The sequence below is a fragment of the Ambystoma mexicanum genome, chromosome 9 (assembly GCF_040938575.1).
Source record: "Ambystoma mexicanum isolate Mex_15411 chromosome 9, UKY_AmexF1_1, whole genome shotgun sequence".
In the NCBI taxonomy this organism is placed as follows: domain Eukaryota; kingdom Metazoa; phylum Chordata; class Amphibia; order Caudata; family Ambystomatidae; genus Ambystoma; species Ambystoma mexicanum.
In genome coordinates, this window is record NC_090931.1 from 578,569,294 (window position 1) to 578,592,783 (window position 23,490).

At 45.7% G+C, this 23,490-nt stretch overlaps 1 protein-coding gene across 1 annotated transcript in view; it reads right to left on the minus strand.

Moving 5' to 3' along the window:
* Window positions 1-23,490, minus strand: part of LOC138488299 (multidrug and toxin extrusion protein 1-like) — a 638,882-nt gene that overhangs the window by 351,305 nt on the left and 264,087 nt on the right. Inside the window, exon 11 of the mRNA XM_069615181.1 lies at window positions 16,935-17,043. Within this exon, the coding sequence (XP_069471282.1) occupies window positions 16,935-17,043 (109 nt within the window). The remainder of the gene's footprint in view (window positions 1-16,934; window positions 17,044-23,490) is intronic.

Below are 23,490 nucleotides of genomic sequence, written 5' to 3' on the forward strand. Positions count from 1 at the left end.
GGGCCTGGGGCCTCAATACCTTCAGCTCTCTCTTCCTAAACATCTTCCTTCTCGAGCTCTTCGCTCATCTGTCTCCAACTCCCTCAGGGTCAGTCGCTTCTCCAAGCAACGAGTTGGTGAAAGATCTCTTTCCTCAGCTGGGGCCTCCCTCTGGAACATCCTCCCTGCCTCCCTGAATCTTGAGGAGAATCATCTCCGGTTCCGGAAGCACCTCAAAACCTTTCGCTTTGCTTCTGCTTTTTCTCTCCTCTCCCTTGCTGACTTCCTGGCTGAAACTGAAACTGCACTGGTTACCTGGCCAGCCTCTGATCTCGGGCCCAGGTCCCCTCTCTCTGCCTGTCGCACACCTGCACTGCCTTCCTGGCAACCCCCGCACTTAGGAACTGTTTTCTGTATCCCAACAGTTCCACTACCAGCACTTGACACCTGATGTCTGCCCTTACCCTTGCACTGGCCACCAACTGGCCGTACTTTACTTATTGTTTATTTTTCTTTGTCCAATGTACTGCACTTTCCTCCCTCCCCCTTCCCATGCACTTGCACGATCTGAATGACCCCTGGCCTAGTAGGGTCGTGGTCTGTCTTTCCCCCCTTATCCCCCCCTTGCCATGTCGTGCCTTGAAACACTTGTGTATTGGCGCGTTATAATTGCCATATCATATCATCATACCTGTGACTTGATTTTCATCACCTGTATGGGTTTACATCCACCTTTTAGAAGAAGGTAACTGTACAGTATTTTTGTACTTGTAATACAGCGGAAATAGCATTTTGCATCTTGCTGCTAACTCTGCTTGTTTGTTTGTTTATTGTATTTGTATGGCACACTAAACCCGAAGGTAGCTGGGTGCAAGCAGTACAAGGAGACTTTAGGCTTAAGAGTACATAGAGTTGCAGACATGGTAATACAGGTAAAAGTTGGAGATATTCACAGTGTACAAATTATGGTACATAAATTGCAGGTAAGCATTGAGGTTATATGCAGTTACATTTCGAGTTTCAGGTAAGCATCGAAGATATATACAGTTATATTACAAATATATACAATTATATTGCCGAGCAATATGGGTAGTTCCAGTTGTAAGGTTTTATGATCACAGATATTTGGCTTAATGTGTTGTTTATCATAGGGTCCTGGGGTGGGCGTCATTGGTTTTAATCCATTTCTGTATGCTTCTGAAGCGAGGGTAGGTTTGATCAACCCGGAGTGAGTAGGGGAGTGAGTTCCACGTTTGGGCTGCCATAACTGGGAAGCTTCTGCCGCGAGATTTGGCTAGTTTGAAGCGTGGTACGCCGAGGCAGCATGAGTTGGAGGACCTGGTTAGGCGATTGGTTGTTTTCTTGAATATCCGATCGGTGAGTGGTGAGGTACCGTGGTGCAGCATTATGGCGGCACTTGTGGGTCGCGGAGGTTATTTTCAGCAGGATTCTGTCCTTGATTGTCAGCCAGTGGTTTTGTCTTCTAATCGCGGAAATGTGATCTTTATTTGGGATATTTAGTGCCGTTCTTAGGGTGTTATTTTGTAGCGTTTGGATCTTGTTTCAGATGTATTTGTTAGCCCCCAGGTATAGGGCATTACAATGGTCCAATCTTTAGAGTATGAGGGCATTCACTAAGATGATGCAGCTGAATGAGGATAGGTAAGGTCTGCAGACCCTGATTAATTTGCATGTGTATGCTGATGTGGACGCTAAAGAGTTGACTTGTTTGCTCATGGTTAGAGTAAAGTTAAGGTAGAATCCAAGCGTTTTTACTTCCTTAACAACCTTGATGGAGTTGCCATCAATGTTGAAGGAATCGTTGTTGAGTTTTTTGAGTTTGGCTGAGGTTCCTAGGATCAGAAGTTCAGTCTTGTCGTCATTCAGGCAGAGGCCATGTGTGGCCATCCATGCCTGAATGAGGAGGTAGATTTTGTTCACGAGAGCTGTGTCAGTGATGTAATTTCCCGAAAGGGTTATGAAGATCTGGGTGTCAGCTGCATAGTTAGTGTAGGTGACACCCAGATTGTCTAATTTGTCAAACAAAGGCTTCGTGAAGATGTTGTACATGGTGAGTGAGACGCATGATCCCTGTGGTACTCCGCAGGTTATTGGAATAGGATCTGCTGAGTCTGAAGGGGAAAAGACTTGCATGGTTCTATTGTTAAGGAATGGCTGTATCCATGCTACTGCGTCCTTAGAGAAGTGAGCCGCTGAGGCAAGGTGTTTACATAGGACTTTGTGGTCCACCAAGTCAAAGGCAGCTGACAGGTCAAGGAGGAGCAGCTTGGCTGTTTTCCCATTGTCTGTTAGTGTAACGCTCACCTGACTCCCAGGGAGACGCTGACCAGGTGTGGACTGCTGCGGCCTCTTCTAAGGTGATGGGCAGAACTCGGAAAACCAACTGGACAGAATCCCCAAATCTCGCTTGTCTGACTCGCAGGAGAATCCTTCTGCAGATGGAGAAAGGGAATTAACTACCTGCGGAGTAGCGCGTCGGCCTCCCACTTCCCTCTTTCACTCTCCTCAGACCACCTCTGAAATTCCCCGTTACCTCTCACCTTAAGGTTTGAAAGGACGAGCTCTCCATCCTGCTTCTGGTGCAGGGGTGCGATTATATCCAGTTACTTCACTGGTGTTCGGATTGGTGAGGATCCAAGCTTACTTGACTTTCCTGGCAAGGTGCCGTAAGTATACTGTTGTAAGAGTTCAAGAGTTGGCCTCCTTTTCTATTTGCCTTTATATTCAGTAGTCCGTCTCTTATCCCTTTTATCACAGGTGCCGAGTGAAGATTTCGCGTAGAGGAAACAATTCGCCGAAGGTAAACTCAGGTGAGTTTATGATGGGTGGTTCCTTTAATGTCCTTATATTCATCCACTAATGCGTGTGTCTTTTTTCCCCATAGGGGCCGGGGTACAGTACTGCCGAAGAAGCGGCGCCGACCCGAGATGAGGAAAGATTCTCCCAACAATAATCAGGTAAGTCTTATGGCGAAAATCTGGCTTTCCTCAATATGTTCCTTTTGCTCACCTTTTGTTCTTCTCTTCCCCCTTAGGCACAGGTATGCGGCGGATCGTGCAGATGGTCGCTTAGGAGATGCCTCGTGAACAGGTGAGTGGAACGCGGTGCTGCAGTGAGCAACGCGATGCGTTTTTAAAAGAAATGTCTTCCCTTAGGATTGCTGGCATGATAACTCCGGACTCCGGGTAGAAGCAGGTAATGTCCTTCTGTTCACCTGTTCCCTTCTCGTCTTTCCTTTCAGGTGTTCCAGGATGGAGGCGGGCGTGGCTGGAGTCAGGATGCAGGAGCAGACACGGTGAGCATCCAGCTGCTAGGTGCAGAACAACGCGAAGCGTGAGCTGCTGTCTGGGCGTGGCTTAAATAGCCCCCAAAGTAGTTCCAGGTACGTATTCTTCCCCGGCCACGCCCGAGTGGCAAAATAGTCCCACAGGTAAAATAGTCCCTTCAGGCCTCAAAGAGGTCTGGATCTGGCAGCACGGTCTGCATCAGGTAAGTTCACATAAACACTCCCTTTATGAGCCTGGCCCCTATGGCGCCAGGACTGAGGTCCAAAATGAGCCTGGCGCCAAAGGGCCCCTACTAGGGGTTGCTGGCCTTTTCCCCAGGAACATGATGTCTGCTTCCGGGGATGATGGTCCTGGACTGGTTCTCCGGGAGTAGGCATCATGACAGTTAGTCCCTCAATTTGTGTTTTTAAGTCAATTAGTGCAGTTTCAGTGCTGTGTTGTGGCCTGAAGCCTAATTGGCGTGTGTCGAGGAGATGGTTTGTTTCCAGGTATTATTGTATCTGAAGGTACGCTACTAGGTCAAGTATCTTCAGAAGGAAAGGCACTGTTGTAATGGGCCTGTAGTTGGTTGGAATGGCTGGATCTAATGTTTGTTTTTTTAGTAACGGTAAGACCCAGGATTCTTTGAGATTTTTTGGGACCGTATTAGTTGAGAAAGAGTTGATGAGTTTGGCGATAAATGGTGACAGGTCTCTGGCTGCATCTTTAATTAATTGCGCTGGGCAGTTGTCGCCCTGGCATCTGGTTGGTTTCAGGGAGGAGATGATTTTCACCACTTCAAGGATGGAGACTTTTGAGAATTTGAATTGATCTGGTTTATTGGTTAGAATTTTGTGGGTCAGAGTGTGAGCATCTTGTTTGGTAAGGGAGTATTTCTTGTTTGCAATCTTTCCTTGGAGGAGTACAATTTTATTGGCTAAAGCGTTTTGTATGTTGGTACACCAGATTTTGTCTTTGGTTATATTGTTGGCTGGTGGGATGGTGGGGGCCTCCATTTCTTGAAGTATTGCAAAGAGCTCCTTTGTGTTGGAATTTGCCTAAGCAATCCTATCGTTGTAAAGCTCTCTCTTTGTGTTGATTATTTCTTTTTGTAGTGGTCAGCAAGTTTGTTCAGGTTCGTTTTGTTTTCTGTTGACGGGGTGTGGCGCCATAGGGCTTTCAGTTTTCATTTTTTTTGTCTAATTTCTTTTAGATGTGGGGTGAACCAAGCGTTTAGATGAGTTTGTGGTTTGCTTTTTCGTGTTTTGAGGGGTGTGATAGTATCCAAGGCTTTGGACATGGTTATATTGTAGGTGTCGACTAGTATATTGGGGACAGTGGATGAGAGCAGGCTCAGTGAAGGCAGGATTAGTGGTAGAAGCCTGTCCACTGTGATATCTTTTTTGTTCCTGGTTGGTTGAGGAGGAGCTATGGTCATGTTGGTTTGTGGCCGTTTGTCTATTGCCATAGTGAAGGAAATCAGGTGGTGATCTGTCCATGGTAGTGGGGAAGTATAGCCAATGGAGAGGTTACAATTTAGGTCGGCTCCCCAGTCGAGGGTTCTGCCCTTTGAATGTGTTGGTTGAGTCACTTTCTGGGTGAGACCTTGTTCTAAGAGCATGTTGGCGATAGCTTTGGCGTCGCCGTCTCTGTGGTCATTGAATCCAAGGTTAAAGTCTCGCAGTAGAAGTACTGGCGAGGTTTCTTTTGTATTTTTGGAGAGGATGCTTGAGATGTCATCTGGCAGAAATAGCCTTGGAGACAATTCTGCCATATGCCCGCAGTAATTCCGTTGGTGCTAATTCAGCCGGTGCAAATTCCATAGGTGGAATTAGTGCTATTTTTCAGGTTTCCTAATTCTGTGTTGTGGTAAAAGTGGCAGTAATTTTGTTACTGCCAATTTTAATGCATACCATCCTACTTTGTAATGAGCCCCTAAATCTCTTGGCCATTCCTGATTAGTTGAATGATGAGGGTCAAAAAGTTGCTTCCTGTGACAGGGCAATGATAGTTACTCATTATATTGAGGCAGTATCACAGTGTTCAGGAATTTCATTATGTTGCCTCTTCCATACACAGATCCAATGTAGCTGTGATTTGGTGTATTGTGTTATTTGCCAAAATGTTACAAGACAAATCATGAAAGCAGTTTTGCTTCCATTTTCCTGGCCTTCCCTAAAAATGGCTTGACTTCACCACTTATATGGTACAAAAAACGGCTCATGCAACTTGCTGGCATTAGGTTAGTCTAGGTCTCCCCTCACTAACACTGGAAGCAGTACTTGAGGCAAGCAATGGCAAAGCGAACAGGTTTTGGGTTTCTGTGGGCATGTGAGAGGAATTCGCCAGGCACTGCTATAATGGTACTAGATAAGCATAAGATGGTAACAGCTATAAAAAGGTGAGAGTACCTGAGCATATGGTAACAGTGCCAGGCAAATGCCTAACTGATACCTAGAAAGAAACCAAAACAGTTGGCTATGCTAATGCTTGTTTTTAACAGACATTTAGTGCAAGGACACCCATACGGTGTCCAGTCATAATTTCGAAAACAATTTCGAAAGTAAAAAAAGTAGAATCAAAAATGTCAACAAAAAAAATGTCGAATTGTTTTTTTTTTCGATATTTTTTTTTGGCTCTAGTTTCTGTGAAAAAAATAGGTAAAAATAAAAGGGGGTTTGGGGGGGAACCCCCCCATTTCGAAAAAAAAACGTCATTAAAAAAAAATTCGACATTTTTTTTTCCGACGTTTTTTTTTCGACTTTTTGACTTTCAAATATTTTGTATTAGAAATTATGTCTATGAACCCACCCATACTCCTTATATATCAAGTAGGTGAAGCCACACTTGATTAGGATATTTGTATTACAACAGTAGCGTGTTTAGGGTTGCAATTAAGCCATTAGCTTTCAGAAGACTGTTTGGAACAAACGCTAGCAGGCACTTCCAACACAAATTTGATGACACTGCTTGATGAAGCCACATCAAAGAGAGCCAAACAGGATGTATTTTGGGTGGAAAGGGGCAGGTATAGGTTGGAAATGGGCACAGGGATTAGCCTGGATATGGGTAACCAATTGGTGTGTAAATACCGAAATAAAACCCACAAGATGTGTGTCTCCCCTCGTATGAATATGCTCATTAATTTGGTTATTAATCAACTGCATGCCTGAAATACAGAATAATTATCTCCTTAGATCATAACTCTGCGCAATTCCCTCTCCTTACTAATATTCACATATCCTTGTCAGTATCCCTGCTGCCTCTTCACCATGCTAGACCCACAACAAAGCCTCTGTCAAATCCCTGTCCACCTCAGGTACGCTTCCCACCCCGCGATGTAGCTATGTACCCCCTGCCCCTCTGCTTCCCCGTGTTGTCGCTGGGTGCCCCCATCCCACTCAAGTTCCCTGTGATGTTGCTATATGCCCAGCCCTTCTGGTCCCCTCTGTTATCACTGTGTGCACCCAAGCCACCTCTGGTCCCCATGATGTCGCTGTGTGATCCCCCAGCCCCTTTGGTCCCCCGTGTTGTCGCTGTGTACCCCCTGCCCTCTGGTCCCCCATGTGGTCGCTGTGTACCCCGTGCCCTCTGGTTCCCCGTAATGTCACTATATACCCCTCCAGTCCCCCGTGCTGTCACTGTATTCCTAGCCCCCTCTACTCTCTGTGATGTCACTGTCAGCCCTATGTGCCCCCAGCCCTTTTGGTCCCCTGTGTTGTTGCTTTGTACTCCCTGCCCTCTGGCTCCCTGTGTTGTCGCTGTGTACCCCGCTGGTCCCCCGTGCTGTCGCTGTATGCCCAGCCCCCTCTAGTCCCTGTGATGTCCCTCCAGTGCCCCGAGCTGTCGCAGAGTATCCCCAGCCCCTCTGGTCCCCGTGATGTCGCTCTTTGCCCCCAGCCCCTCGTTTCCCCTTGATGTCGATGTGTACCCACAACCCCTCAGGTTGTGGGTCCCCATGTTTCACTGTGTGCCCAGAGCCACTGGTTCCCGTCTCATCATTGCAACCCCCAACCCCTCATGGTACTCCGTGATGTCACTGTGTGCCCCAGCCCCCTTGGCTCCCCGCAATATCGCTGTGTGCCCCCAGCTACTCCCTGTCCTCTAAGATATTGCTGTGTGCCCCGTGCCGCTCTTGTGTCCTGTGTTATCACTGTGTGCCCCCAGACCCCTCTGGTCCCCCTTGTTGTCACTGTTTACCTCAGCCCCTCCAGCCCTTGTGTACCGTTCCCTCCTATCTGTGTCTTGGCACTATCACTGGCTGGGTGCCGCTAGGCTGAATACAGTGGCTGGTCTTCGCATTCTTGCTGTTTATGGCCTGTGGAAGTGTCTCTGGGTTTTCCCTTGTTCCCTCCCTTGTCGTCGGGTGCTTTTGAAGCGCATTGTGTTTGGGCACTTTGCTTACTCTGTACTCTACACCATCACACATTTAGAGTGCAGCTACACCCCTCGATCAGTTCGGCCTAGCTGCTCACATACGAACACTATCCCATGAACACCTCATCATTCTAATAAAACGCAGCTATATCCCACGAAGAAAATGGCCTAGCTGCAAACATAAGCATCCCACAGGCCTAACGCAGCCAGAACCCAGTCTTGGTGTCCACCCGCCAGACTGCACACATTGAACCGATACCAATACCACCACACCTAATGCTAGAATGCAACTACCATCAAGCAATTACATCAGCTGCACCCTTAGCTGGGGCACCCAAGCACGCTTCGACACCCTACTCCTTCAACTGACCTGGACTACGGTCCCCAAGGGCGTTCAACCTAACAGCGCTTTGAGGTCATACCAATGATGTATAGAGCGCTATGTAAATGCCAAATAACATAACACAACATATCCCATCTCCCTTCTAGCTGCACTCCAATGCAGTAGTTTCAGCTTATAAGTGGTGCGTAAGGAGGAACTGTTACGCTCACCTGGCTCCCACGGGGCGTCGATCTGAACTGGACAGCTGCGGTCTCCACCAATGTGACGCGTAGTGCCGAGATGACGGACTGGACTGGACTGGCCCACCTAGCTTCGTTTGCTTGGCCTGTAGGAATATTCTTCTACAAATGGAGAAAGGGAATTAACCACCCGTGGAGTTGAGCGTTAACCCCCACCAACTCCCGCTGTTCTCCCCACTGATCACCTTTGATGTCCCCTCTTATAGTGTCACCTGATGGTTTGGAAAGATGAGCTCTCCATCCTGCATTGAGCGCAGGGGCGCGTAGATAACCAGTTGCTTCACTGGCTCGAAAGAATTGGTGAGTTCCAGAACAATATTGACTGAGATTCCCAGCAAGACGCCGTAGGTATGTAGTTCGTAAGAGTTCAAATGTCTGACCGATTCCTTGCAGGTTGCAGCTTGACCCTAGCGAAGAGTTCCTCGTGGCAACCGGTAATATTCAGGTAAGGATTTGTATTATCCAACACAGTTCGATAAAAGAATAGCTATATGTAACCTGTTGCTTTCTCCCTTATTTAGGTGCTGAGAGAAAGCATGAAGTCTCGGGGAATAATGCCTCTGGCGGTAAAATCAGGTAAGTCTATTGCGGTGAGGAGGTTTCCCCTTGTTTGTCTCTTTGTTTCACCTTGCTGTCCTTGTGTTTCCCCTTAGGGGTCGGGGTTCGGCGAGGATGCAGTGGAAGCTGCGCTGACCCGTGAAGAGGAATAGTACCCCCGGTGGTAAAAGCAGGTAAGTCTATGGGGGGTAACTAGTATTGCCTCTGTGTATTCCCTTGGCTCACCTTGCTGTTCTGCTGTTCCCCTTAGGTGCCAGAGTGCGGCGGGAACATGCAGAAGGATGCGGTGGAATGTGAAGATGCTGCAAAGGCCGGTGAGTCCAGCGCGGCGCTGCAGCAGGCGAAGCGACGCACATAAAATAACGTCTATCTTCCAGCTCGAAGGCGCGATGGATCGGGAATTCAGGTAAGGATCAAAGGTATTGCTCTTGTTCTAACCTTTTCTCCTTCTTTCTCCCTTTTTCTAGGAGCTTCAGACTCGAGGCGGGCGTGCCAGAAGACTGGATGCAGACTTGCAGGCACGGTGAGCTTTATGCTGCTGGATGCAGAATAACGCGAAGCGTGTGCTGTTCTTCGGAAGTGGTTTAAATAGCCTCCAAAGTAGTCCCAGGTAAGTATTCCGTCCCAGCCCCACCCGAGTAAAAAAATAGTCCCTAGGAAAAGTAGTCCCTTCCAAGCCTCTTTTGGCTTGGAGCTCTTGCAGCATGGTCTGCATCAGGTAAGTTTTAATCTATGAGCCTGGCGCCTAGGGCGCCAGGACTGACTCTCCATATGAGCCTGGCGCCATAGGCGCCAGGACTGCACCCAAATAGCCCCTAGCAGGGGTTGTTGGGCTTGCTTAGGATAACTTGATGCCTGCTTTTGGGGTTGCTGGACTTCGTCTGGGTCCCCGGGGGTAGGCATCATGACAGGAACTAAAAATAGAGATGAATTTAGGGTTTTTACGCCCATGAGAACTGTGACAGAAGGAGGTGATGAAAAATGGCAGAATTAGTTAAACCTGTGATATGATGAAAGAGTGAACATCTCTGTAAAGATTGATCCACATCATCAAAGGCTGGATGGTATTGCAGACAGGCTAGGTCAAAAGTAAACCGTTGATCAGTGCTGCAAATGGATTTCCAGTGATGTTACTGAATAGAATGCAGAGGATGCCTTTTTGTAATTAAAATGTATATGGAGTGGAGTAAAGGGGAAATATCGGGTGGGGAGCTGGTTGGAGAGGGTTTAGAAGCACAGGGAAACAGGGGGTTTGAGCCCCCCCAATAAAAAAAACAACAATTCAATATGTTTTCAGTAAAAAAGGTTTGGTAAAAAGTATTCTCTGAAATTTCATTCAGAAACATCGCATGGATCCCTGTGAATGGTCATATCACAGCACTGGAGGAGCAGTTCTGAGTGCATTCTAGTTCCTTGAAGTCCACTTAGGCACCTGCGGAGGATAAGGAAGAAAGGATGTGCAGAAATAATGTCTGAATTTTGGGTGTCCCAGAATCCAAATACTTAATTACAAGGACCATGCTACCATCCATCACCTTCAGCAGAAACAGAATATAATGACACAGAACCCTACCATTATCTAGTTTTTACATCGCTGGAAAACACGTCATAAAACCGTTTCTATCCCCATCAGTCTGACATTGAGTTCCACAAACTCATTGTACAACATGGCAGAAAGGAATTTCCCACCATGAAGGATGTCTGATATAGAATGCTGCACCCTGTCAAGCTAAGAATAGTTAAGGATCCTATTCACTGACCCCGTAGCAGCTATGTTTTTTTATTGATGGCATTGGGCCTGGAGTGCAGCACCCTCAATATCAGAGAGGACCCTTCAGGAGCACAGTGAGTCCTGCTCCCATGGTGAGTGTCACTGCAACTAGATGCTTCCATTTTTAAAACAATTGACAATAATACTGTTATAGGGCAAATGATATGGCCAACGTCACACCATATCCCCGTTCTCTCACTGTGGATGCCTATTCCTATCCTGCTGCTCAGTGTAGTAACTGGAGCACCAGTTGGGATAGTCACAGTTGGAGGTTGAGGGGCATGATAGTGAGGGGGGGTGAGACCTGTGGGTCCCATTTTCAGTATAGTGTGAATCACAAAAGTCAGCCTCTATATTTTTTCCAAACTGCTGAACCTTGAGTAGGGAATGGAAGATGGTAGAAAAACTGAAAGCATACTCTGCTTTATTAACAATTAGGTCCCGAAGAAATAAGATCTGGCTGCCACGTTAGCCATATGTGGATAAATACTGGGGTGGGGGGATACATGCATATCTGTTAGAAAAGGTGGATTGGTTTAAGATCAGAGGTGTGGTGGCCAGATAGTTACGGGAAGTGTTATCCCACTGTAGCAATATTGCACCACAAAGTATATGGCAGGCAGGGCTGGTTGGTTCCAATAAAGGAGAAGACAGAGGTGGGATAATGGATTTAGGAAAGCCAGGATTCGTTGAGCCGCTACCATGTTAGTGCAATCTGTCCATGACAGAATGATCCTATTCAGCTCAGCGCGACAGGCAGGTAAGCACACAATCTAAAAGGTAGGGATCAGAAAATAGTATGAAGGCAGTGCTAAAGAGGCTATTGGGGGAGCTGGTTGCAGCACAACATAATATAAATGGATAAGGACCTAGAGAAATCTAAGAGTTAGAATTCTTGAGGATGAGTGAGGTCATGGGACCCACCTCCTCAGCCACGGTAGACTTATTGGGATGAGATAGTAGGAACTGCTTGGAGGATGAAACAACATGGGTGACTTGGGATGATCACAATAGCTGACCAATTAAGATGATCAAACACTGTTTCTGAAGGTTGCTGGGGTATAAGAATACTGGAACCATATGGTAAGATAAGAGGGGTGTAACGGTATGCAAGAAGGAATGTGATGATCAGGATGGTTGTTTCAACAGATTCAACTTATCAACCAGATCCATCCAGTAGTCAAAATGGTGCAGAATGCAGAGCTAAAGGAGCATTATACTGGTTAAATCTGGCAGTGCAGGTCCCCTTCCTTTTGCCCAGCTGGTCGAATGTTTCCCAGTTTTCAGGGGGTAGGGTATAAAGACAGTCAGTACTATGGAAGCCTGGCGTGGAATAAAATTTGAATCCGGGCTAAAGTGCAAGTTTGCAACCTCTGGCATGACGTAATAGAGAGAAGGAATAAGGACTGGAGGAGGTCGGATCTGGGTTTCCAGCGAAATAGAGAGGCACAATGGAAACGCATGGTGAGGGAAGAGGGTGAAACACTTTGCAAGGTAGAAAGGGGACGGCATGTACTGTGGCAATGTAGACTATGCAGAAGAAAGAGTGTTGCACCTAAGCAGTAAATGATGTATCTAAGTAGATAAAGTAGTAAGCTTTCCTCAATAGGCTCACGAAGGGGCTGGAGGTATGAAACTCAGGGTATTGTGCACATTAGCCCTTTCGGACGAGCCTTGTGAATCCTGGTGTCACTGGGTTGTGTACTTCAATGTGGAACACTGTTGGGGAAATGGGTGCAGTGAGGAGGGTGAGGTATTGGCATTTGTCAGTTGGAGGGATGTGGGGGCGGGTTACGGGTATTTTCAAAACATGTAAATGTTGCAAGCGTGATATGTACCCAGATGTAAAGGGTGGCACAGATCTACGCTGCAATATGCAACTACAGGAGAAAGGTGGTGTGTACCAGATGTTAAAAGTACAGAAATAATTAGGAATTATTCATGCCGCACGGGAATTGGGGCAAAAGCTGAATACAAGGCAGGGTGGAGTGAAGCAGTACGCAAAGACATTTGCAGATCGTATGCACAGGTAACAAACCGAGATATGACTGACAATATAATCATACCTAAAATGAGGCAGACGGTATGGGCAGAGGCAAAGTTGTTCGAGAGCGCCCCTGAGTTGGACATTAAATCAGGTATCAGAATTGGGAACATGGTGAACAGTAAGAGAAATGTTTACACGCTGGGGTGGAGAAGAGTAAAATAAAACAGCAACGATGTTTGCATTCCTGAGAAGGCACAAGGTCAAGATAGCACTACTCCAGGAAGCCCACCATACAAAAGAGGAGCAGGCCAGGTTTGCAGCATGTGTGGTGGGGCGGGTTGGTAGTGGCCTGATATTACAACACTTTCCGCTCAGGTGAGAGTGGATTCATTCTGAAGATCCACAAATTACACTTAACTCATTGATAAGAAGTGGGAGACGGTAGGTCAGTCGTAGTTAAAGGATTTTTGGAAAGCAAAAAGATAATAGTTGGTAGTGTCTCTGGCCCTAATACTGATGCCCAAGACTATTTCAATAAACATTTCAATCCATTGCGAATACAGTGGGACACTTACTAATGATAGCCGGGGACATCAGTTCAGTTCAAGATTGGATTTGACAAAGGCTAGATTTTCATTCAGATAGAGATCCACATCTAAAGCCGCTGAGGTTCTGAAGGACTATAAGCATTTTATTTAACACATACACGTATTGAGGGGATTGACTCAGGATAACAGTTTACCTTTTGGTCATTGCTGAATGAGTCCTTTACACAAATAGTTGTAGCCCTAGTTAACCAAGAGCTATGCAGCAGAATTCAAAGCTTTGACGTTTTACCTAGAGCTGTGTCGGACCATTCACAGATTACAGTGAAGCAAAAACTAACATAGATCTTTTTGTTGGAAAGCAAGTAGAGGGGTGAGGTGGAAATCAAGCCTTTAAAGGGTGTATCAGAGGAAGCTGCATATCATCAGTAGCAGATATTTGCAAAGCATTGGCTCAAATAGAGGTTAAAGCTAAAAGTAAAGAATACGAGTACAGGACGACAAAGTCTCTTCGGCAGAGATTACAGTGTTAAGATATATTTGATGACACAGTAGGGAGAGAAATTTAATTTGTGGGCAACCTATCCCGGCTTAGTGATATGCTCGGGGGGAGAGACGGGGAAAGGCTTTAGTGCAACTAATAAAATAAGAGAATAGGCCATCAGGTGTGGTGGAGATTCAAAAATCAAATGAATCAATTTCAAGAACCGCCAAAGAAATAGTGGAAACGTTAAAAAAATGTTTACCAAAATAATATACCCAGCAAGTCCCAATTGAATTGGACAAGGTGGACACCTTCTTGAATGAAGAAGAAAAAACCTCCAAATCAAGAACAGGCATGTGTCTCTTTGGAACAACAGATATTGGGCAATTCCAGTATGGGAGATTAAAAAACCAAATGGGTCAATTTCAAGAACCTCCAAACAAATAGTGGAAACATTAAAAAAAAAGTCTACCAAATTAATATTTCCAGCAAGATCATACTTAATTGGATGAGGTGGATACCTTCTTCAATAGAGACGAAGTACCTCAAATTCCAAAAGAGCCATGCGTCTCTTTGGAGGAACAAATCTTGGCGGTTAATACTGTGGCGAGAGCCGTGCCCTAATGGACTCGGCAGTGAGTTTTACAAACCATTTGTGGAAGTAGTGTCACCAATCTATGCAAACTCTTCAAATGGTCATGGGTAGTGGGTGCCCTGTCTGACAATATGGAAATACTTGGTATCCTGGTGTTGCTTAACCCTAGTTTCAATCCACAGGAATGTGGTTCTTATTAACCACTACTATAAAATAAGGATGATGTCAAAATATGGTGTAAGGTTATTGCAGATATGCAGCAACCTATACTGAACAACTTGATTGATTTTGATTTATCCCAGGTAGGTCTCCCTCAATGAATCTGCATCGCTTTATGGACATATTGGCAGGTACAGGCTCTGCCTGAGGATGCTACAGGGCCCAGCGCAACTACAAGGCATTTGAGTATATCCTTGGTCAATCTCACTAGGCTGCTAAAAGTCTGGCTGTTGGGCACTACATTAGTTGCTTGATTGGACTCTTGTATTGGGCCCTAAAGGACACAGTCAAATTTAACTGCAGTCAGATTTCTGTATTAAATAGATACACCAGATGAGAATGTCCTCTATCGCCAATATTCTTCACTATGCCCAGGGGGTCGTTAGCAATCTTGCTTAATGGCAAGATGGAGGGCTGCAGAATTCAAGTACTAAAAGAGATGATTTTCTCACTCTATGCAGGCAATCTAATACTATTCATAAGAAAACCAACAGAGGCAATTGGTACTACCCTAGATATTGTAGATGATTTTGGAGACTTTTCAGGCCTCAAAATTAATTGATGAACTTAGAAATGTATTCTGCATAAAAGTGCCCTTGGAAATGGTGGGTAGGATCTCATTAGCGGAGATGGTCACTCTACCTAAACCTATTAAATTATTAACCAATATTCCATATACTCCACAAAAATGTTTTGCAAGATGTGCTACCCTTCTCTCTAAGCTGTTCTGGTCTGCAGGTATGCCAAAGGGAGCTGCAAAAACAACAATCATTGCATATGAGAATTGAAAGATGGGTTTTCCGGATCTCTGCAACTACTCCCCAGACGCACAAACCCAGCACAAAATGTGATTATTGATCCAGGCAACAGACACCCCAAGTAGATAAGGGAAGAGGGCAGAACACTGGATACACTGAAGATGCTACTAGTACTTGATGCTAGCAAGTGTTGTGGTGATTTGACAAAAGTCGCCCATCCTTTTATGTGAGGGCGGCTCGCAGCAAGGGGAAAGGGTTGATCCAGAAGCTATCCGATGTGCCTCCCATGATCCGGCAGGCTCGCTCACCACCCCTACCCTCCCACCAAGATTCAGTACTAAAGCACCAGGGACGTTCAAGATCTCAACTCCCAACCGCAACTGTAAATTGAAGGCCCTGCCCAAATATTCCAGGGGATGAAATAGAGAAATACCAAGAAGTGTCCCACATCAATTCACATGAATCATTTTCTCCTGGGTTTTGAGCCCTCTGCAGATTGTCACCAACATATCTTTTATTCTATCTTCCTCAGTGGCACCAAAAGGGCATGGAATAGGGACTTCCCTTAGGACAACTGCAAAGTTGTTGGACTTAGACTTAGATTGCCACCTGGTGTAAAATATAAAATATAGTCCTGTGTAATATGATGTTCTGTGCATCAGCAAATCCCTTTTGCGCAGTTTGGCTTGAGTCAATATGTCGATTGTGTGGCATCTGCTGCAGCAGACGGATGCATTGGTAAGCTCTAGAAAATGTGATGACTGTAAACTTCTAAATTGTTCAACAGCATTGCTTTCCAGCATCGGCCTTGGGCAATGACGATCCCAGGCTGTCGCCCCCAGGGCACCTCATTAGTCCACCTGCCAGGCCAGCTCGGGGGAGTCTTTCAAGGGCTCCCCCGAGCTGACATGGTGAAGGTGCCCTATTGAAATTAAATTCATCCCGCTCCCGTGCTACCGCCAGGCACTCCAGCACGAGAGCGGGGCTCTTTTCATTACAATAGGGCACTGCTGCTAAACGAGCACGGGGCTGCCCCGGACACTGTGGCAGAGCCCCGGACACTGCCAGAGATGAGGCCGGCCCTGTTGCTTTCTTCCTGACTTCTGCATACTCTGACCCATATAGTGCTTCTACGCGTATATCAAATAGTTGTATCTATCTGTTCCATGGTACAAAAGGTTCTCCATGGCAGCTTAGGAATGCTGGAGGAGGTTGGGATACTTGCATAGTAGTTCCTTCCTTCTGGATGAGAAGGTTACGTCATCTGGGTGTTCAGTAGTTGCAGGGGTACAGGATCAGCTTTTCTGTTGGGTATGGGGATAATCATTATATCCCAGTCTCCACTGTGGTGTCCTGGTTTCCCTCCCGCTATAGCATAATTTTCAATAAAAGACTCACTCTGCAATGTAGTGTGAACACCTTATTTATTGTGTTATAGAGTAGAGAGACAGCAGTTTTCTGCACATGGGAGCTGCAGTCAACATCCTTCCCCTATGGAGGGGGCCCTTCATCTGCCATTCATGCTTTCTCTCTGCCCCACCCTCTCTGCATCCTTGCAGACCCCTCGATAGCGTGGGGGCAAGCTTCTGGCAAGAGAAGACATATAAAGAGGACTCACCACAGTTTACCCCCAACACTGCATTTTATCTCTGCAGTCAGTGTTGCGGATTCAGACAGCAGAAATGAGGAAAAACGAGACTCTGCTGAATGTCCTCATTTACTTGGAGCAGAGGCACTTCTAAATGGATGCATTGCACATACCACCACAGTAATTCTCAAGCATGCAGCATACCTGAGCAGAACAATGAGACGTTTGAAGACATCTTGGCGCGTTCAGGGTCACCTGCACCGAGAGCATTGCCCACGCGAACAGTAGCAGCTGAGCTCAAACCAGTGGGAAACTGAAATAAAATCACAAAAGAGGTGTTGCCTGGCATTAGAACATATTTGGCCATAGCCTAGGTGGCTGGTGAAATCTCAAACAGGCATTGTCTTTTTAATACATACTCTAGACATAAATCGAAAAGAAGGTCTCTGCTTGGTGATACACAGAAACTGGAGCACAGAGCAGGTGAACCATTTCAGATTTTTAACAAGATGAGGGGTAATGGTAATCACTGAATCAACCCCCTTTCGCTGACTAAGTGGTCTCAGAACATGGAGCTGATCTTCAAATTCTGAGAGTACAACGTTTTGTTCCAGAGCTTCAATTCAATACGTTGATGCTCCGTCAAAGTCACCTCTATATCAATGATGGTGCTTGAAATTGAAGCGGTGAAGGAACAAATGCTATGATGTGTTGCAATAATAAAAATGTGTGCTTCCTGATGCCGACAGCTCCCGAGAGGGTGAGCTTTGGAACTGCCAAATGTGGATGAATATCGAAAGTCACTTCCCCGATTGTGTCCAATCAAGAAGCCCTCGCCACACCCATAAGAGTTTTGTCAGCGTGGGCTTCTGCCAACAGGGTGGCCTGGTTTTGCAATCTTCTGCAACCTAAGAGTGGGAATGACAATATAGGCATGCACACTCAGTGTGGACAGGTTTTTAAAACATCTGCAACTTCTGTGGGTGGTTGGTGAGTGCGGGTTAGATCCTTAAGGGCGGTCAGGTTTTATGATCTTCTGCAAGACCTGCGATATGGGCTATGTGTTTCTCCAATGAGTAAAAGATATAAACAGAAAGAGACCGACAGACAGTGGGAAAGCATGTGGGCACACAGTTATAAACATAAGCAAGCAGAAAAATGCATTACTAGTCACAAAGACAATGCTTAGGATGTAGAGATAGATATATGGCAGGAGATAGTGTGAGATGCCTGACGTGAACAACAGCATAACCGGATTAAGTTTGCAGTCTTTCTTCCTCCAGTTTGCAGTCTTTCTTCCTCCAGTTTGCAGTCTTTCTTCCTCCATAAAAGTTCTCTGCTCCCTCGTCATGTGCACCCGATGCCCTGGGAGATTGGGAACTAGGCTCCAGAAGTCTGTGCATACGTGGTGTGAGCCGCATGCAGGGACAGTTGTAAGCAGAGCCTGGAGTTTATAGGAAGCAGCAGGGTCTGTTTCTGAACATTTCCCGATAGCCTTTTAGCACACCCCTGTTTAAATCCTGCAGCACACATGTATAGCTAAAATCCCAGCGTTCCACACCCTTATCTCTCATCTATTTTGTGTCACTCCTTGACTCCCCATTTGGCGAAGAGTCTGTCAGAGACCCTAAAGAGCACATGGACTGTGGAGCAATGCAAGATGCGACACTGACACTGCTCTTTCGTCCAGCTCCTAGCAAGTCTTCCGTTCTCCAGATACAAAGGCTAACATTATTTGAAACGTGCCTAGAAGCCATAGGTGGGGTTCAGGATATGCTGCTCAGAGAAATAATGCATGTTAGAAAATTCCTTGGTCGTGGAAGGGCAACGTACATTTGCTGGACCTTAGGATTTGCCGTTGATACTGTGGGAAAGAACTAGAGCCACCATGTACTCAGGCATGGTCCTCCAGAAGGGAGCCAGCCCTTTTGAGGCTAGGGTGGTGAGCCCACTCACCAAAAACCTCTCCATGGGTCTGGGCAAGTGGGTCCTCACTAGGAGATCTGGAAAGACTGTTCTTACTTCTGTTTTGAATCCACCAAACAGTGACATTTGTTCCATGTCTTTGGCTTCAGGTAATGCCGAAGCTCAACTGATGTCCACAGTCAAAGAGGAAAGACACACCCCTTTTGATTCTGATAACGTATTGTGATGAATTGCATGTATTTGTCCCTTCCACCCAAGGTGGAGCCCCCCGTGAGGCAAGGGAGGTGAGCCCGCTCTGCAAAACCCTCCTTACGGGTCAAGGCAAGTGGGACTTCACCAGGAGAGACTCCCCCTTTGGGGACAAGGACTCAATTTCCTGTGAGGAACTCCCTAGGCCATCTACCATAGCCACATACATGGGACTACCTGTTGACACTAACAAAGCGGCACCCTTACTGTTGGCTGAAGTCAATGCAAAAAGAAATCCATTTGTAAAAGAAAAGGAAGATGTCTCTTTAATAAGAGATGTATATTTATCTGGAACGGGTAGGACAGAAAGGGGAGAACCTGGTGCGCAGGGGAACCCCCTGACATCAATACGCCGTGTATTGGTGGATCAAAGGCAAATCACGGAGCCCCCAACTTTCAACAAGGCAGTGAACGCCAGTACGAGACACCGGAGGCCCAGCATGTATCAATGTGAGAAAGGCATTATGAGGAAGGAGAGAGGAACGAGCTATCCAGTGGTGGTGTAACTACAAGCATAGCGTGGTGGGCAGGATGCCCAAAGAACAACACAGAGAATGCTGGTACAGGATGCATGGAAAATGTCTGACCACCAGCGCCTAACCAGACGAGGAACAGGGAACGAGAATCCGTCGAGCAAGAGGAGTGAGAAAGCACACGCAAGCCCCGCCACCATCCACGGCAGAGAAAAAGGCACCAGGGAAACAGGGAGAAGTGGAGGCCACCGGGGTATCATTATGAAACCGAAGAAACATGTCCCAGTCTTAAGGAATAAAGTCTTAAGGAATAAAAAATAAGATTAACACTTTGTAATGGGAATTGTAAGACAGTAATGAATAACCTGAATAGGAAAGAAGATTATAACTTGCAGAGAGACTTGTCCCAGTCCTAAAAACGAGATATCAAAAGAGAAACCAGTTAAGAAAAGAAGTGAGAAGCTTGCAACAGAGGGGAAACAAGCAGAGACTGGAAACAAGTTCCCTGGGAGGAAGGAAAGGGACCGTATAACCTCAGAATTGAAGACGGGAGCAAGTTCAAAATTAGAATATGTACTGAGAAACAGGATATAATAATCTTGAATGAACAAGATCAAAGGAGAAGTTATGATGAAGAAATCCTAAAAGGGGGGTCAAGAAAATCCCCCTTCAGAAAAGCCTGAATGTGGAGACAGGAAAGAGTCTACGAGTGATGACCAGAGTGTGAGAAAGTACCTAAAGAAAATTTTTTGTAAATATAGAACCAAAGAAACTATGAAAGCCAAGACTATTATTGAAGAACTACAAGAATTGAGCTCAAAGACCATCGAGGGACATTATGTTGAGAATTATGTCTACTAGAGAAAGACAGTAAATAAAAAGCTTATTGGAATAAAAAGAGACCTGGCAAAGAGAAGACTTTCTCTTGGCCCATTTAAGTTAGTTTAAAATAGTGGTATGGTCAGATAGAGTTAGTTTGGATGGATGACATTTTTGCTTTGGACTGCCCGACAACTGAAGAGCACCTTTAGTTTCCTTAAATCGGCAGGGAATTCCCTTTAGTGATAGGGAAAGTTAGGCCCTTTACTTATAAGTTTAATAAAGGTATTGAAGCTTGTCCTCAGTGTGTCCGACTCCTTCTGACCTGCCGCAGACCTTGACGGATGCACTAGTACCATTCATGAATGGTGCCGATGCATCCGTACTCCCCATTCCCATTGAGTCCAATGGGACTTGAATGGGAAGTAATTTTTTCCAGCATCCGACAATGGGGAATTACCCGGTCCGTCGGGGCTGTAATGCCCCGGTGAGTCCCCATTGCCGAGTGTCGGAAAATAAATGACTCCGGCGGCAGCCGTGCCGTTTTTTCCAGCACCGCAACCGCCAGACTCATAATGACCCCCAATGACACTGTCCAGCGCCAAGTAAGAAATGGTGGAATTGTGTTAAAGAATGTTTTCCTAAGAAAAGGGTACTGTATCGAATTTGTATAAAGACTTAAAGTTAGCATACAGAGCCTGCATAGAGGCTGAAGACTGTACTGCAAGAAACTGATGAACTTTGTATAAAGAAATACAGAACATGATGGATATTAAGCCTTCTTTTTGGAAAAGGGAATCAAATGTTGGGCTAAGCAGAAGCCAATGACAGAAGCCATGCTCTGTCCTCCTACTTTTTGTTAAATGTTCTTCCTAAGTGGTAGGGGCAGTTAGTCATTAGGGTTTTGGACTAAGGACTATTTTGTTTTGGACTTGGGCAAGCACACTTACTTACAGTTCAGTAGGCAGGGAAGTTCCGTCATAGCGATAGCGTTCGATAGGAGTTTCCTTTTTATTTTGGATAAACACCCTTGAATCATGGCACCACTTATTCCGACTCCTTCTCGTGGTTCACCACACCGCATAGTATTATCCCTTATAACGTGCAAGGAAATGGTAGGCAAAGAATGCATAACTGTCCGGAAGGAGAACATCAAATTGACAGCCTTTGGGGATTCCATGTATTACTTTTTGGGTAGAACAACTGCCACCTAGAATGAAAAGAGTACTGCAGCGACAAAGATATACTTTGAAAAACAAGAGGCAGCAGTGCCAGGTTGGCATGACCAGGCCAAGTTGAACTTAATTTACATCTCAGCAGTGAAGAACAGGTTCTCTTCTTCAAAGAGACCCGATAGGAAGAACTAATAGCACAACCTTTCACAGGAAATCTGAGCATGAAAAAGCCAGGTCCACAAAATGAAAATGCATCCAGGAGTCCAGGAGCAGTCTGGCGAAGCACAAGGTATGCCCAGTGACAGCAGCCTCTCAACAGCATTGATAGATTTGCTGCAGAAGTTATGAGATGGCCATACAACTGAACCTTTAGAAGCCTCAGAATGGCTAAGCCTGGTGGTACTCATAAAATACGTCATCGAACCAGCTCTTCCTGTGCTTTGACGTGGGGGGCTGCAACCAAGAGTTTGTCACTGACAACTATCAATTGGCAAGAATTTCTGAATTAGTAATGATGCGTCAAGATGAAAACATTTTCATGAAGCTAGGCAAGAGGCACCTAGCATCACAGAAGCCTGAATAAGGACTCCAAGATCCCCCCCCAAAACATCAAATCACACCATTCAGCACTTCCAGATATTCAAGGATGCCTTGAGGACTGTTGTCAACAGCATCAGTTATCCAATGCGTGATGGCTATCCTACTCAAAGATTTTGAACATTTTCTATATTTCAAAGATGACATCCTGATTTATGGCCTGACGGATGTGACCCAACACACTGCCCTAGAAATAGTACTGCTGAAACTGCAAACAGCTGACATTTCCCTTAGAAAGAAAAAATGTACCTTCCACCTGGAGTCAGATGAATACCCGTCATGTCCATTGTCGGACAAACTCAAGCTCAACCCAATGGCCATTATCGTAGAAAGATGGGGTGCCCACATCTAAGTAAGAACTCAATGTCTGCTTGGAATTTGCCAAATATTACATTACGTTAAGTCGAGCATTATTTAAGAAGATTTAATCTCTCTCTGCATGTAACTCAAAAAAGGAACACAATTCGAATGGCAGACCCCACAGCAAAAAGGCTTTGCTAAGATGTAAACACATGCACACTATCTTTTCTTGAAGCCATTTTATCTATAGCTGGATATCTGCATCCCAGTGAATGCGGGTGCCTGTGGTCTGGAAGCCACCTTCACATCATGGAAGCAGAACTTTGAACATGTTGTGGGATTTGCATCCAAGCTCACTCTCAAACTGAACGCAACGAATCTATAATCGAAAAAGAAATCTGGCCTGCCAATGGGCTACTGAAAGTTTCAGAACCTGTATGCGCGGAAGCAAGTTCCAACTACTCCCAGAGCACAAACTGCTGGGGCATCTACTTAATCCAGGATGCACAAAATCATCCACCCGTAGCCAGCCAGACTAGCTACGAAGTGACAAGAATACCCATTTCCCACACAGCACGTGGTGAGCTGGAATAATAGGCAAGCCCATTGCAGTTCCCAGCTTCTGAAGATAGAAGCATCCATAAGTGCTTTCCAACGAGACAAGAGTCAAGTTGACACAGTCTTCGACATGTGCGGAGAAGGCTCAAAAGCCACCAGCAAAGATGCGTGGCAAGCCGCAATGGGAACCGATGCCACGCTAACGGAAATTAAAAGCTTTATGATCAGCAGCTTGCCTGACAAATGATTGTTATCACCTGCCCTACAACCATTCAGACATACAGCTCCAGAATTGTCCAAAAAAGAAAAACTGCTGCTCTGAGGAGGTCAAAGAAATTCTGCCCTCGATGGTAAGATCCATAATCATAGAAAAAGCTCACCAGGAACATATTGTTTGTACCCTGACCAAAAGCCAAATACGAGAAGCATATTGGTGGCCACCAATGGACAATGAGATGGGCAATGTTGTTGAACCTTGTCAGGAATTTTGAAATAGCGAAAAGGGTCTTAAAACACCCCAAAGTCAACTACACAATGTCACCTCTGCTTGCAAATCATGGAAGAAAGTTGGCCTAGGTTTCATGATAATATGGATCCAGTTCATAGGTCTGGGGTGGTACTCGTGCTACTTTAACGTAGTGGATGGACCTACACTTCATTCTA